The sequence below is a fragment of the Erpetoichthys calabaricus genome, chromosome 9 (genome assembly GCF_900747795.2).
Source record: "Erpetoichthys calabaricus chromosome 9, fErpCal1.3, whole genome shotgun sequence".
NCBI classification, from domain to species: domain Eukaryota; kingdom Metazoa; phylum Chordata; class Cladistia; order Polypteriformes; family Polypteridae; genus Erpetoichthys; species Erpetoichthys calabaricus.
In genome coordinates this window covers 177,369,226-177,382,158 of record NC_041402.2, presented here as the reverse complement: position 1 = coordinate 177,382,158, position 12,933 = coordinate 177,369,226, and the positions used below count along the sequence as shown (strand labels likewise).

The following is a 12,933-nucleotide window of genomic DNA, read 5'->3' as shown; positions in this document are numbered from 1 at the left end:
GCACATCAGTCATACATTTACCAACATTCCAGTTGCACTGCAGATCCAGTTAATATTCTAATTATGAACTAGTTCACTGGCATAAGCAATAACTAAGTCTGATCGCTGATGTAAGGCACCTTGAAACCAGCAAACAAATGCTTTTTGTTTTTTTAATAAGAGTTCTGAAACGGTGAGTTCATGTACATCCAATACATTTGATTTTACACAGGAAACCTTAGTTTGGACAGATGTAAACAAAAAAGAGGGACAGACTTAGAAAATTAAAGCACTACTATTCTCTGATGTTTGAAAAGTGAATCAATTTAATTCATTGTTTATATATTTCTGTTTAGTAATTCTTTTTAACCAGATAATCTATACTAATAAAAGGCAAAGCCCTCACTCACTCACTCATCTCTAATTCTCCATCTTCCCGTGTAGGTGGAAGGCTGAAATTTGGCAGGCTCATTCCTTACAGCTTACTTACAAAAGTTAGGCAGGTTTCATTTCGAAATTGTACACGTAATGGTCATAACTGGAACCTCTTTTTTGTCCATATACTGTAGTGGAGTGCAGCTCGATGGCCGTGGGAGGCGGAGTTGCGTATCGCGTCATCACGCCTCCTACATAATCACGTGAACTGAAAACAAGGAACAGCCACAAAGAGCACTGAAATAAACATTCATTACACAATTGAGAAGGCAGCGAAACAATAAAAAGCGAGCGAGTGACTGACTGAACACAGCACGAGTGATCACTTCGATGAATCAAACCTGTTCAAAAAACACATTACACAATTGATAAGGTACGAAAAGAATATGAAGCGACTGACGCATACAGGCATAAATTAAGTTCATAGACCTACAAAAGACTGCCATTTTTCTCCTGTACAACTATACGTTACATTCTCAACAGTAAGCTTGCACGGCTTGATCATATTCCAACCGGAGTGCTCAACTGACAACATGGTATACAAAGACAACTATGACAATCGTAATAAACGAACAATGAAACAATGGAGAACCCATTCATTAAATAAAAAGGCTGCTTCCTTGGCAAAGCAAGGAAAAAGGATGGCCTTGTATTGCGTTCGTTTATAAAAACAATCGTAATAGACGAACGATAAACCACTACAGAACCGCGAAGCAAGCAGAAAGGACGGTCTTATATGGCGTTCGTTTATAAAACGGCGAAAAAACAGATCCTTAACAAATTATTGGTATATTTTCCCTCAGTTTAAAAAGGTTTTCTTCTTAATAAAAATTTAAAAGCAGAACTTCGCCGCTGCAAAGCTCGCCTGACATTATTGAAAAGAAACTAAACTTGCAGTGCCGCTATTCAATGACACTTGCCCAACGCCTGACTTTATTGAAAAGAAACTAAACTTGCAGCGCCGCTATTCAATGACACTTGCCTAATGCCTGACTTTATTGAAAAGAAACTAGCAGCGCCGCTATTCAATGATGCGCCGCTATTCAATTACACTTGCCTAACGCCTGACTTTATTGAAAAGAAACTAAACTTGCAGCGCCGCTATTCAATTACACTTGCCTAACGCCTGACTTCATTGAAAAGAAACTAAACTTGCAGTGCCGCTATTCAATTACACTTGCCGAACGCCTGACTTCATTGAAAAGAAACTAAACTTGCAGTGCCGCGATTCAATTACACTTGCCTAACGCCTCTCCTAAGGGGAGATACTGTGGGATCTAGGCATCAGTCAAAGCACCAGTCACAGGCCCGATTAGAAAGTGGGAAGCTGTGATTTGTCGTCTCCCTCCCATGTAACAATCACAGCCCGTTTTACAACGCACTTAGTCACCGAATATGTGTATATGTAGAGATGTGTATATGTAGATATGTGTATATGTAGATATGTGTATATTTGCTAGTGCAGATATAAATAATATTTCAGCAAGTGGTACAAACCTACTGTAACACAAGAATTCCCTTAAAAATGTAAAAGCCTCTTAGAGAATAGCTTTCAAGAGTTTTAAAGAGTTTCTTTAAAGGAAAATATCATGAGTAATCTTCAAATTCACTAATTCAACAGTAGAGATATAATAAGAGATACAGTAATGTTTGAACTATTTTAGTACTGATTTTAAGCAGTATTTTTCAGTTACTGGAGTAAAAATGACAGAGAATATATTTGGAATGTGCAAATGATGAGATACAGTAATCCTGGTGGTCCATGTGGATATCATACATTATTAACCTTATGCTGAAATTCCCCCAAGATTATTATATGTCTCCATTTGTTATTACACTGGTGGAATCTCAATGTCCGTGACATATTACAATTGAAGCCTTGCATTGTATTTTAATATTTATGAATGGCAATACTGCTTTTCTTTAATTATAGTTGAGTAAGTACTTGATGACTCTACCAGTATTTATTGCTGCCACTACAGTTAGTGTGTGTATCCGTGTGTATATATAATATATATATATATGTATAATCTCACATCACACACACTTGGTCAACATCATAATCTGAAACCAAGTGTTTGCTCTAAGGTTTCTAAGACCCAGCTTTTGGTGGTGTGGGGATGTTGTAATAGATAGCTTTGTTGCCATTTTAATTTTTATTGGATTTTTAGAGAAGATGAAGGCAGTTTTTCTTGGTAGACATTTTTCTGACACAATTTTTATTTGTATATGGCTAGTTGGTGGCTTTTATTTTTCATTTTCTAGAATGCTAGATACATTCTTTAAGCCTACAAAACAATTGCTTATCAAAGTATCTTACATGTGGGTTTTTTTTTTCTTTCTTCAAAATGTCTTCAAATGGTGTGACCTGTAAAAGGTTTTGCTCTTTTTTTCAATATGTTAAAAATGGACAGCTATGTTGGTAAACAATAGTCAAATTGATAATTATTGTACGAACATGAAAATGATCAGGGTGAGCTGTGCAATGCCTTTGAGGGAACACTACAAGGTCTTGAATCAGATTAACATTTGGCTGGTGATAGCCTGTAAAAAGGAAAACTAGAAATTGTTATCTCTGTGGTAGAAATAAAAAAGGAAGTGTTATAAATATAAGAAAAAGATACTATTTTTTGCTTCTGCCTCTTGGCAGAAAAGTCCTAAATTCATGCAATTTCCATTTACAGTAATCCCTCCTCCATCGCAGGGGTTGCGTTCCAGAACCCCCCGCGAAAGGTGAAAATCCGCGAAGTAGAAACCATATGTTCATATGGTTATTTTTATATATTTTAAGCCCTTATAAACTCTCTCACACTATTATAAACATTTCCCGCCCAATTATACAGCATAAACCCTTTGTATTCTCTTGGATATTAGGTAAAATTTGTTGAAATTATGTATGTAAACACAGTTTATATACAGTAAAACCTAAATATTATTTTAAAGATATCGAGCGTCTCCGATATCACATATGTTACAGCCATTACGACAGACTGGCCACCAGCAATAAATACGTACAATGCAAGAAAAATTCTATACAGTAAAATGTGTGTACAGTGACACTAAACTATGTACATGTAATAAATAAGTACTGTACGTAGATAATTAATTATGGTTACTCACCAACAATGACACGACGACTTGTCTGATAACGATGAGTTTAATTTTACTGCACAACAAAGGATAGCATTACAGCTCTTCTAAAGGAGCCTCTTCAGGCGACTGTGTAGCACCGCCGTTGTTCTTCTTCCAGCACTCTTCAATCCAAATCCCTAAAGCAGATTCCATCCAGACTACTGCCTTATCACGTCCACTTGCAAACTCGTTTTGCGCCCTGGTTAAAGGACACTGCGGCTGTAGATCTTATATGCTTTTCCTCCTTTTTAAATAAAAAGAATCGTGGACTCATTGATGCCATAATGGTGTCCTGCAGCGGTGTAGCTGTTCCCTTCCTTCAACGTATCCAAAACTTTTACCTTTTCTGCAATCATTTGCATCTTCTGTTGGCGCTTGGACACTGCCCCTGAAGCAGTAGCAGGAGCACGTTAATGCTGAATGAGTGAGATGAGACTTCCTGGTTAATGCAGCACTCCGTCGCTGAGCCAATCAGCAGCACACAGGAACTTAACTGCGTGCTCTGATTGGGTAGCTTCTCAGACATCCGCCAATAGCATCTCTTGTATGAAATCAACTGGGCAAACCAACTGAGGAAGCAAGTACCAGAAGTAAAAAGACCCATTGTCCGCAGAAACCCGCGAAGCAGCGAAAAATCTGCGTGTTATATTTAGATATGCTTACATATAAAATCCGCGATGAAGCCGCGAAAGTCGAAGCGCGATATAGCAAGGGATTACTGTATATTTCAAAGCATGCATCATACTTTGTAAGACTTAAAGATAAATTGCTTTTAGGAAATGGGGTTTACTGTGTTGATGAAATAAAATTTTGACTTATTGCCTATACCTGTAAAATACATTGGCTACAAAAAGTTTTGGATTTTTGTATGAAAATTAATTTTAAATATTTTGCTTTGTTTTTCTTTGAAGGTGGTTCGGCTGTGCCAGAACCCAAAGTTGGCCTTGAAGAACAGCCCTCCTTATATCCTGGATTTGCTCCCTGATACTTACCAGCATTTGCGGAGCACTCTGATTCGCTATGAGGGCAAAATGGAGATGCTGGGAGAAAATGAGTATTTCAGGGTGTTCATGGAGAATCTTACAAAAAAGACAAAGCAGACCATTGCCCTTTTTAAGGATGGCAAGGAACGTATGTATGAAGAAAACTCACAGCCCAGGTATGGGTTAGGGTGTGTTCCCATGCACCATGCTAATACACATTGTGAAATGAATGTGTCTGCTCTTCTTTTAAGAATAAACTTATGTTTCTGAAATGCAGAGAGGTAGTATGCCAGCAGGTATCCACCAAACAGTTGCAGCATGTGCAACTCTTCATTGGTGAAATGTTTAGATATTCAGACTAAACATAATTGTGTAAGACCGGCCCCTTATTTGTATGAGGTTGATATATTTGCTGTGGAATTAAAATTTGGCAATTTTCTTCCAGTTGGAAATACTTTCAAGGAGTTGAATAATTTTAGTGTTATTCTGTGACACAATTTTTTGTTTTACTATGTGGGTTGCAGTTTTTAAGAATAATTGTGTTGGTTTGGGAGCGCAAAGTGTGACATCACCAAAGTGACAGTATAAAGGTTATTGTGTCCATTTATGGATCATGGGAATTAACGATAGTCCTAGTGTTGGAGTGTGACTATTTAGTTTGTGAATACCAGTTTAAGATCTTATGGTTTTAATTTAGAGACTCTGATTCTTGGTTAATCCTAATTAATAATTTTTTGGTATTATTCATCTCATCACAAATTTTGATGACATCTGCTTCTTTTCATTAAAATTATACTGCCTTACTCCTTGACTTAGTGTAATGTGATGTTAAAGTTGTTTAAATAATGCTTTAGTTATGCTTCTTTCATTCCCTGGATGTTGACTGTTTGATCAGTATTTCTTTTTATTTTCTAGGTTAAATGGTTGTATAGGCAGCATATTTTTAATATTTTGTTTCCTTCTTATACAGTGGTGTGAAAAACTATTTGCCCCCTTCCTGATTTCTTATTCTTTTGCATGTTTGTCACACAAAATGTTTCTGATCATCAAACACATTTAACCATTAGTCAAATATAACACAAGTAAACATAAAATGCAGTTTATAAATGGTGGTTTTTATTATTTAGGGAGAAAAAAAATCCAAACCTATGGCCCTGTGTGAAAAAGTAATTGCCCCCTGAACCTAATAACTGGTTGGGCCACCCTTAGCAGCAATAACTGCAATCAAGCGTTTGCGATAACTTTTACAGCGCTCTGGAGGAATTTTGGCCCACTCATCTTTGCAAAATTGTTGTAATTCAGCTTTATTTGAGGGTTTTCTAGCATGAACCGCCTTTTTAAGGTCATGCCATAGCATCTCAATTGGATTCAGGTCAGGACTTTGACTAGGCCACTCCAAAGTCTTCATTTTGTTTTTCTTCAGCCATTCAGAGGTGGATTTGCTGGTGTGTTTTGGGTCATTGTCCTGTTGCAGCACCCAAGATCGCTTCAGCTTGAGTTGACGAACAGATGGCCGGACATTCTCCTTCAGGATTTTTTGGTAGACAGTAGAATTCATGGTTCCATCTATCACAGCAAGCCTTCTAGGTCCTGAAGCAGCAAAACAACCCCAGACCATCACACTACCACCACCATATTTTACTGTTGGCATGATGTTCTGTTTCTGAAATGCTGTGTTCCTTTTACGCCAGATGTAACGGGACATTTGCCTTCCAAAAAGTTCAACTTTTGACTCATCAGTCCACAAGGTATTTTCCCAAAAGTCTTGGCAATCATTGAGATGTTTCTTAGCAAAATTGAGACGAGCCCTAATGTTCTTTTTGCTTAACAGTGGTTTGCGTCTTGGAAATCTGCCATGCAGGCCGTTTTTGCCCAGTCTCTTTCTTATGGTGGAGTCGTGAACAATGACCTTAATTGAGGCAAGTGAGGCCTGCAGTTCTTTAGACGTTGTCCTGGGGTCTTTTGTGACCTCTCGGATGAGTCGTCTCTGCGCTCTTGGGGTAATTTTGGTTGGCCGGCCAGTCCTGGGAAGGTTCACCACTGTTCCATGTTTTTGCCATTTGTGGATAATGGCTCTCACTGTGGTTCGCTGGAGTCCCAAAACTTTAGAAATGGCTTTATAACCTTTACCAGACTGATAGATCTCAATTACTTCTGTTCTCATTTGTTCCTGAATTTCTTTGGATCTTGGCATGATGTCTAGCTTTTGAGGTGCTTTTGGTCTACTTCTCTGTGTCAGGCAGCTCCTATTTAAGTGATTTCTTGATTAAAACAGGTGTGGCAGTAATCAGGCCTGGGGGTGGCTACGGAAATTGAACTCAGGTGTGATACACCACAGTTAGGTTATTTTTTAACAAGGGGGCAATTACTTTTTCACACAGGGCCATGTAGATTTGGATTTTTTTTCTCCCTAAATAATAAACACCATCATTTAAAAACTGCATTTTGTGTTTACTTGTGTTATATTTGACTAATGGTTAAATGTGTTTGATGATCAGAAACATTTTGTGTGACAAACATGCAAAAGAATAAGAAATCAGGAAGGGGGCAAATAGTTTTTCACACCACTGTAGACCTTGAACTTGACTTTATTGCCAAATTTAACAAGTACATGCATTAATACAGTGAAATCTTGCCTACAGAATGTCTCCTGATTCTAAAATGTATGAAACACAGTGCATGAAGTTGGTATACAGTGTTCAGTATAAAAATACATAATGTACAATTTACAGTACAATATATTTACAATATACTGTACTAGTAAACAATGTGGAAATTCACTGCAGATGTGCAATAATTGTAATATAATGAGACAGAGGCTCATGGCAAAGGTGCATGGTTTGTTTACTAGTCTCACTACTTGTGAATAAAAAGCTATTGAAGAATCTGGTAGTGAGTGTCTGTATTGAATTGTATGTCTTTCCTTAGAGCAGTGAGGTGAATAAGTCCTGACTGGAATGGTAATAGTCCTCTGTGATTGAACAGTGGTTCACACAGAACAGTTTAATGTATTTGAGAACACATCAGATGATATCCTGTGCCAGGCTCTCTGTTCTCTGTACTGGATTCCTTGGGGAGTGGTGTTGTCATACCAAATGGTGTTCCTGTGTGTGAGGACACTCTTGATAATACATCGATAGACATTCAGAGGCTTGTCTCTGATCTAAACAGCAGTAGTATGTGCTAGTGGGAAATTTGATTTTATTCCACTAATGAAAAAACTCCCCATTATATTAAATAAAATAGGATATGCCTGTTCATCTTCAGTTCAAAAGCATAAGCATGTTTGGAGAGCATGATAGGATTTTCATGAAGTGATTTTCGGTGTAACAATAATTTCACACAATTCTTGTGTTTGGTGCATTTTAAGTATATGATGGGAAAGTTGACCCTATCACATAATGCAAAATATTAATAGGTATTGTAACATTTTTTTAAATTGATTCAGTACTCATTTTTCATAGTATCGATTCTTCAGCCTACATATGAATGTACTTCGGGTTCATTCTAACTTTTGAGCTTTGTAGGCTGGCATTGGGTACGGCTGGAGTTGCAGCCCCATTTCCATTACTTTCAGTTAAGTGTGTAAATAGTGTTTTTTTTTTTTTTTTTTTTTTCTTTATTTCGCCTTGTATAATTTCTTGTATTAGGAATTTGGTAGTTTTTTGCATACCCCTTGGGGTCAGAGCACAGGGTCAGCCATTGTACAGCGGCCCGGAGCAATTACAGGTTAAGGGCCTTGCTCAAGGGCCCAGCAGAGTAGGATCTCTTTTGGCAGTGACGGGGATTCGAACCGGCAACCTTCGGGATACCAGCACAGATCCTTAGCCTCAGAGCCACCACTCCGCCGGGTTGTGAAACTTATTGCTGTTCGACAGGTTAAAATGTTTTTTGTTGTCCAGTGTTTAGTGCATTTGGACAGGGGTCTGCAATTGTTTCTAGCTGTAAGGCAGTGCTATTCTGCACTGTTCATTTTGGGTGATTAATCTTTAGCACTAGGGCTCTTTCGGTCCCTCAATTTTTAAACCCTTTCCATTGACGTGTGATGCGGTAGCATGTTAGTTTTATTTTATTAATTTTAAAATAAATAATGAACCAAGTATTTTTAATTATATTTACTATTTAATATAAGGTGCTATAACTCATCAGTGCTTAAATGCAATAAACAGTCCTCAATACTATTACTATTACAGTAGGAATTAAGTTGTATAATGGTGACTAAAGGGAAAGTTGATTGGACTTGGCTGGCAGTGGTGGCCACTTCACACTTAGGGTCTTGAATACAGCAGCATAGTGCATTTTCCTTTGAGCTGCATCATGAAAGTGCAGCTCAGTACAGCAGTGATTTGTGGTTTGAATGTGTTTTTTTACTTTGACATCCCTGTTTTGTTGCAGCTTCCTTATACTATTAGAGAAACCAGCTCAAAATTCAAATCTACCTATATAAGATTATGATGGGAACTGTAGTTTTTGGGATGTGCTCTAATGCAAAATAAGGTTAACGCCAAGGCTAATGACTACTACTGTAGTTAATTTTTCTAATGGTTTAATGACAATTTTTTTTTATCACTGAATATGTTTAATGCATACAGAATTGCAATTTAATTTTTTATTACATTATATGCTGTATTGGGTATTAAAAAAAATGGTTATCAAGTTTCCATAATTTTCTTAGTATCATATTGAAGTTTGAAAGTTTTGTATCGTGACAACCCTATTTTGTGACCCAACTAATTTTAGATTTTTTTTAAATAAACTTTATATTGTTTGCTGCTGTTCAAGCTAGGTCTTAGTTAAAGTCCATTGCATCAAGGTTTTTGTTGTCTGCATTCTTCATGAACACATGAGATTAAAAAAATTTCCTCCGACATCACTACAGTCAACACAAAGTGAGCAAAGTTATAGATTTCATTTTCATAACCTTCGAGAATTGGGGACAGTTGCACCAGTTGTGTAGTTTAGCATCCCCAGTGACTCGGCCATACTGGTCTTGAGTTTGATGTAACAAAATCAAACAGGTTTGATTAGTATCTTAAGTTGTAGGGTTGGGCTTGTATGTATGTATGTGATGTCTGCAAGCCAGTGAGCACACCCCTAAAAGTACAGAGCTTACAATGTCTCCAGAAGTGTGAGTTTTCAACAGCACAAATAGAGGAGAAGCTTGTTTGTTCGACAATAGAATGAGAAAGGGAAAATGAAAGGGCCAGGATTTGGGCTTGCTATACCTGGAATGTATTTGTATGGTCTGGGGCAGCACATTATTTGGCAGTCAGATTACTGAATACAGTACTTGCAATACTTTGGAAATTTTAAAAGTGTGTTGAAAAGTTGTGAGGTAGTTCTATGATCTGTCATCTCCTGTGAGTCATGATCATGTAATCTGACATCATGAAAGTGACAAGATGTAGATCATCCAGTTTGACATGCTCTCTGGTTCAAAGTATAATGCACCACTGGCGTAACATACAAAAAATCAAATTGTTTGGTGGAGAATTGCTTGTAATGAGGGAGATATAAATAGCAGCAAGATGAATTATCTTTCTAATATACTAATACTGCACACCACCCTGAAAAGGAGCAGAGTCTTGATGTTCATGCTATGAGTGTAATGGACATGGCTTCTGTTGTCTGTCCTTTCAACCATCCATCCTTTTTGTAAAGGGATTAGTAAATTTAGTGTTATGGGGACTAGGTGCCTATCACAGGTACACTGAGCATGAGGCAGGAATCATCCTTGAAAGGGACAACACTCACAAAAACATCTATACTTGCTGAAATGGTCCAATTTAGAATTACAGTTGAAACTTCATACTGACCAACCAAAGATCTGGGAAGTAGAATTGAGGCAAGTTTCAAACCATATGGCTGGCTGTACCAGTAACCAGATGAGCAGCTACTTCATGTGTTCATTCCAAAAATAAAAACCACAGTTACTTTAAAAGTTCCAGACATTTGTGTGCCGCATCTCCTAATACGTTGAAGCTTGAAATGAAACTCTTTAATTGACAGAAGCTTTATATGAGACACCCACAATTATTGAACACTTTTAAAGCAGCACACATTTTATTGGTGTGAAAATGAAATGGCAAACACTAAATTTGTGTTGTAATATTTATTTATTTTGGTTGAAGCCAAAGTAAAACTAATCATTGTAACAACTAAAGTTGTGATGAATGTAGTGGAAGCACATACAACACAGGAAGAAGTAGAGTGTAGTCTACAGATATGAGTCATTACTGCACTTATGGTCAGTCCAGTTCAGTGGCTAATTCCGGATCAGTACACAGACATAAGCAATCACAGAACTACTTTAAAAACTGCAGAATAAAGCTTATTTTGTAGGAATTCTGAGGTAATGGGTTGATTTTCCAATTACGTTTTATCTCATAAAGGTAGCCTTAATGGTGGAACAGATGTTAAAAACAAAATAGTGAGAAATTTGGAAAATTAAAGCATCAGGACTTTGTCACCACTGACGTTTTGACTAAAAGTACAAACCTGGCAAAGTGCTTTTCTGATAAACCTGATTTCAAAAGTGTATTGTTACAAAATCAACTTTTAACAAATTATTATAAATAAAAGTATCCTGATTAATCTTTGTATTACCTTATGCATGTGGCACTGATATTTTTTTAAATCTCAGTAAATAAACTTGATCTGTAAAGCCAGCTGGTAAAATAAATAAAGCAATCCATGGTAGTACTGCACATATTATACTGGTAGTAAAAAAAGTACCGAAATACCAGATTTCTTATTATGGTAGTGTACCAGCTTTGTGTTAATTTTGGTGCCGGAAATACAATGTTGCATGCAGGCCCAGCATGTTTGTAGTTTGTCATCGGACCACCTAGGGGGACAGTCCTCCTTTCACCTCATAGGCGGTAATGCAACATCTGTGTAATCAATTACAGAAGAGCCAGGAGGCCCACGCCTGTGCAGGCCAAGGAAAGGAAGCAGCTGGGTACTGTTTTGGCACTGCAGTACGAAAGCTGACATTGGTTCAGAATTCCAGAATGGTGATCATATCATCATGAAAGTCCACAAGGCTAAGGAAATCCTCCCATTCTTATTATATTGGGGGAACCTCCCACCACAAATGAAATTTAGACCCTGGGTTTAAGAGAAGGACCGATGGAAGTATTTAAGACTATGATAGGAATAATGTCAAACCACATCAAGAAGCCTGTAGATTATGATGGGCAATTTCTTCCTTGTGATTTGGCTTGATTTGCCTGTAGAAGTTGGGTAATGCCAAGGGCAGAAATGGGACCTGACATTGTGTTGCTGTATGAGAAGACTGTTGGGTAACTGCATAATATAAAAATTAATCTGTAGCTGTAGAAACACTGCAATCTTTAAAATACATTTTCTGTCTTTTTCTTCCTCTTTTGGCATGAGGTCAGTTTTCAGGGCATTTTGCCCCTCTTCCTTTCACCCTCTTGCTACTGAAGTGTGTGTGGGGTGTCTTTTTTTTTTTTTTTTTTCCCCCCACTTTTTGAGCAATGCAAAACCTCTTTTAGACCCATTCTTTTCAATTTAGTATAGTACCTTAATAGCCTCCAAATATCACCACTACTTTAGATGACAATTTTTAAAAATACTAGGGGGCTTCGCTCGCCTACCTCCAGGTTTGGTTTACTGGATATACAATTCAAAGAGATTATTTTCATAGGAATTGTTACATATACATTATTTTCACTTTTACTTCAGATTTCAAAGCCTGTACATCAGCTGTCCTTTTACAACTTTGCAACTCTTCTGCTCACATTCTGAAGGGGTAGTTGGGGGGGTTGGGGGTCTGGAGATGGCTGACCACACGCTAAGAAGAGGTCGGATCATCTGCTGCTGGCAAGCTGCATGTTCTGCTTGTCGTCGTTTTAAGAGCTGGGAGCACATGATGTCTGTCTGCTAAAAGCATTCCAACAACTGCTTGGTTAGATGTCCGTGAACTTGTTTTAATTGTTGTCTCACTGCCATGTCTCGCAGGACGACAAATTGTCTTCCGAGAAGATCACGTCTGATCTCCCTAGTCTCCCTCCCAGGATTTTTTTTTATAATAGATAATATTTTTGTCTACAAATCCAGATATTTAATGGACAAAATTTCAAAATGTGCGTTAAGTATCTCTCCTCACTAGTGTAGTGTTTCCTCCCCCATACGCCACACACCTTTTTGTAAATTATTCCTCTCTCAATATGCAGACTATAGCTGTCATCCCATTTGTAAATATTGGTCTCTTGTCTGCTATGTTCTCAGTTCTGGAACTGTTTTTTTTTTTTTTTTTCCCTTCTTCTCCCATCTTCCTGTTTATATATAGCTTTCTTCTTTTCTTGTGTTTCAAACTCTAATCTTGAAATTGAGTTTGAAGTGGAGATGAATCTTGAAAGTGAATTCCTGAAGTGCT

At 37.5% G+C, this 12,933-nt stretch overlaps 2 protein-coding genes across 2 annotated transcripts in view; both read left to right on the top strand.

Annotated features, from left to right (window-relative positions):
* LOC114656856 (40S ribosomal protein S25) overlaps positions 1-12,933 on the top strand; it is a 1,002,297-nt gene that overhangs the window by 166,888 nt on the left and 822,476 nt on the right. The gene's annotated exons all lie outside the window — the stretch shown is intronic.
* cbl (Cbl proto-oncogene, E3 ubiquitin protein ligase) overlaps positions 1-12,933 on the top strand; it is a 118,242-nt gene that overhangs the window by 33,835 nt on the left and 71,474 nt on the right. Inside the window, exon 2 of the mRNA XM_028808435.2 lies at positions 4,458-4,705. Within this exon, the coding sequence (XP_028664268.1) occupies positions 4,458-4,705 (248 nt within the window). The remainder of the gene's footprint in view (positions 1-4,457; positions 4,706-12,933) is intronic.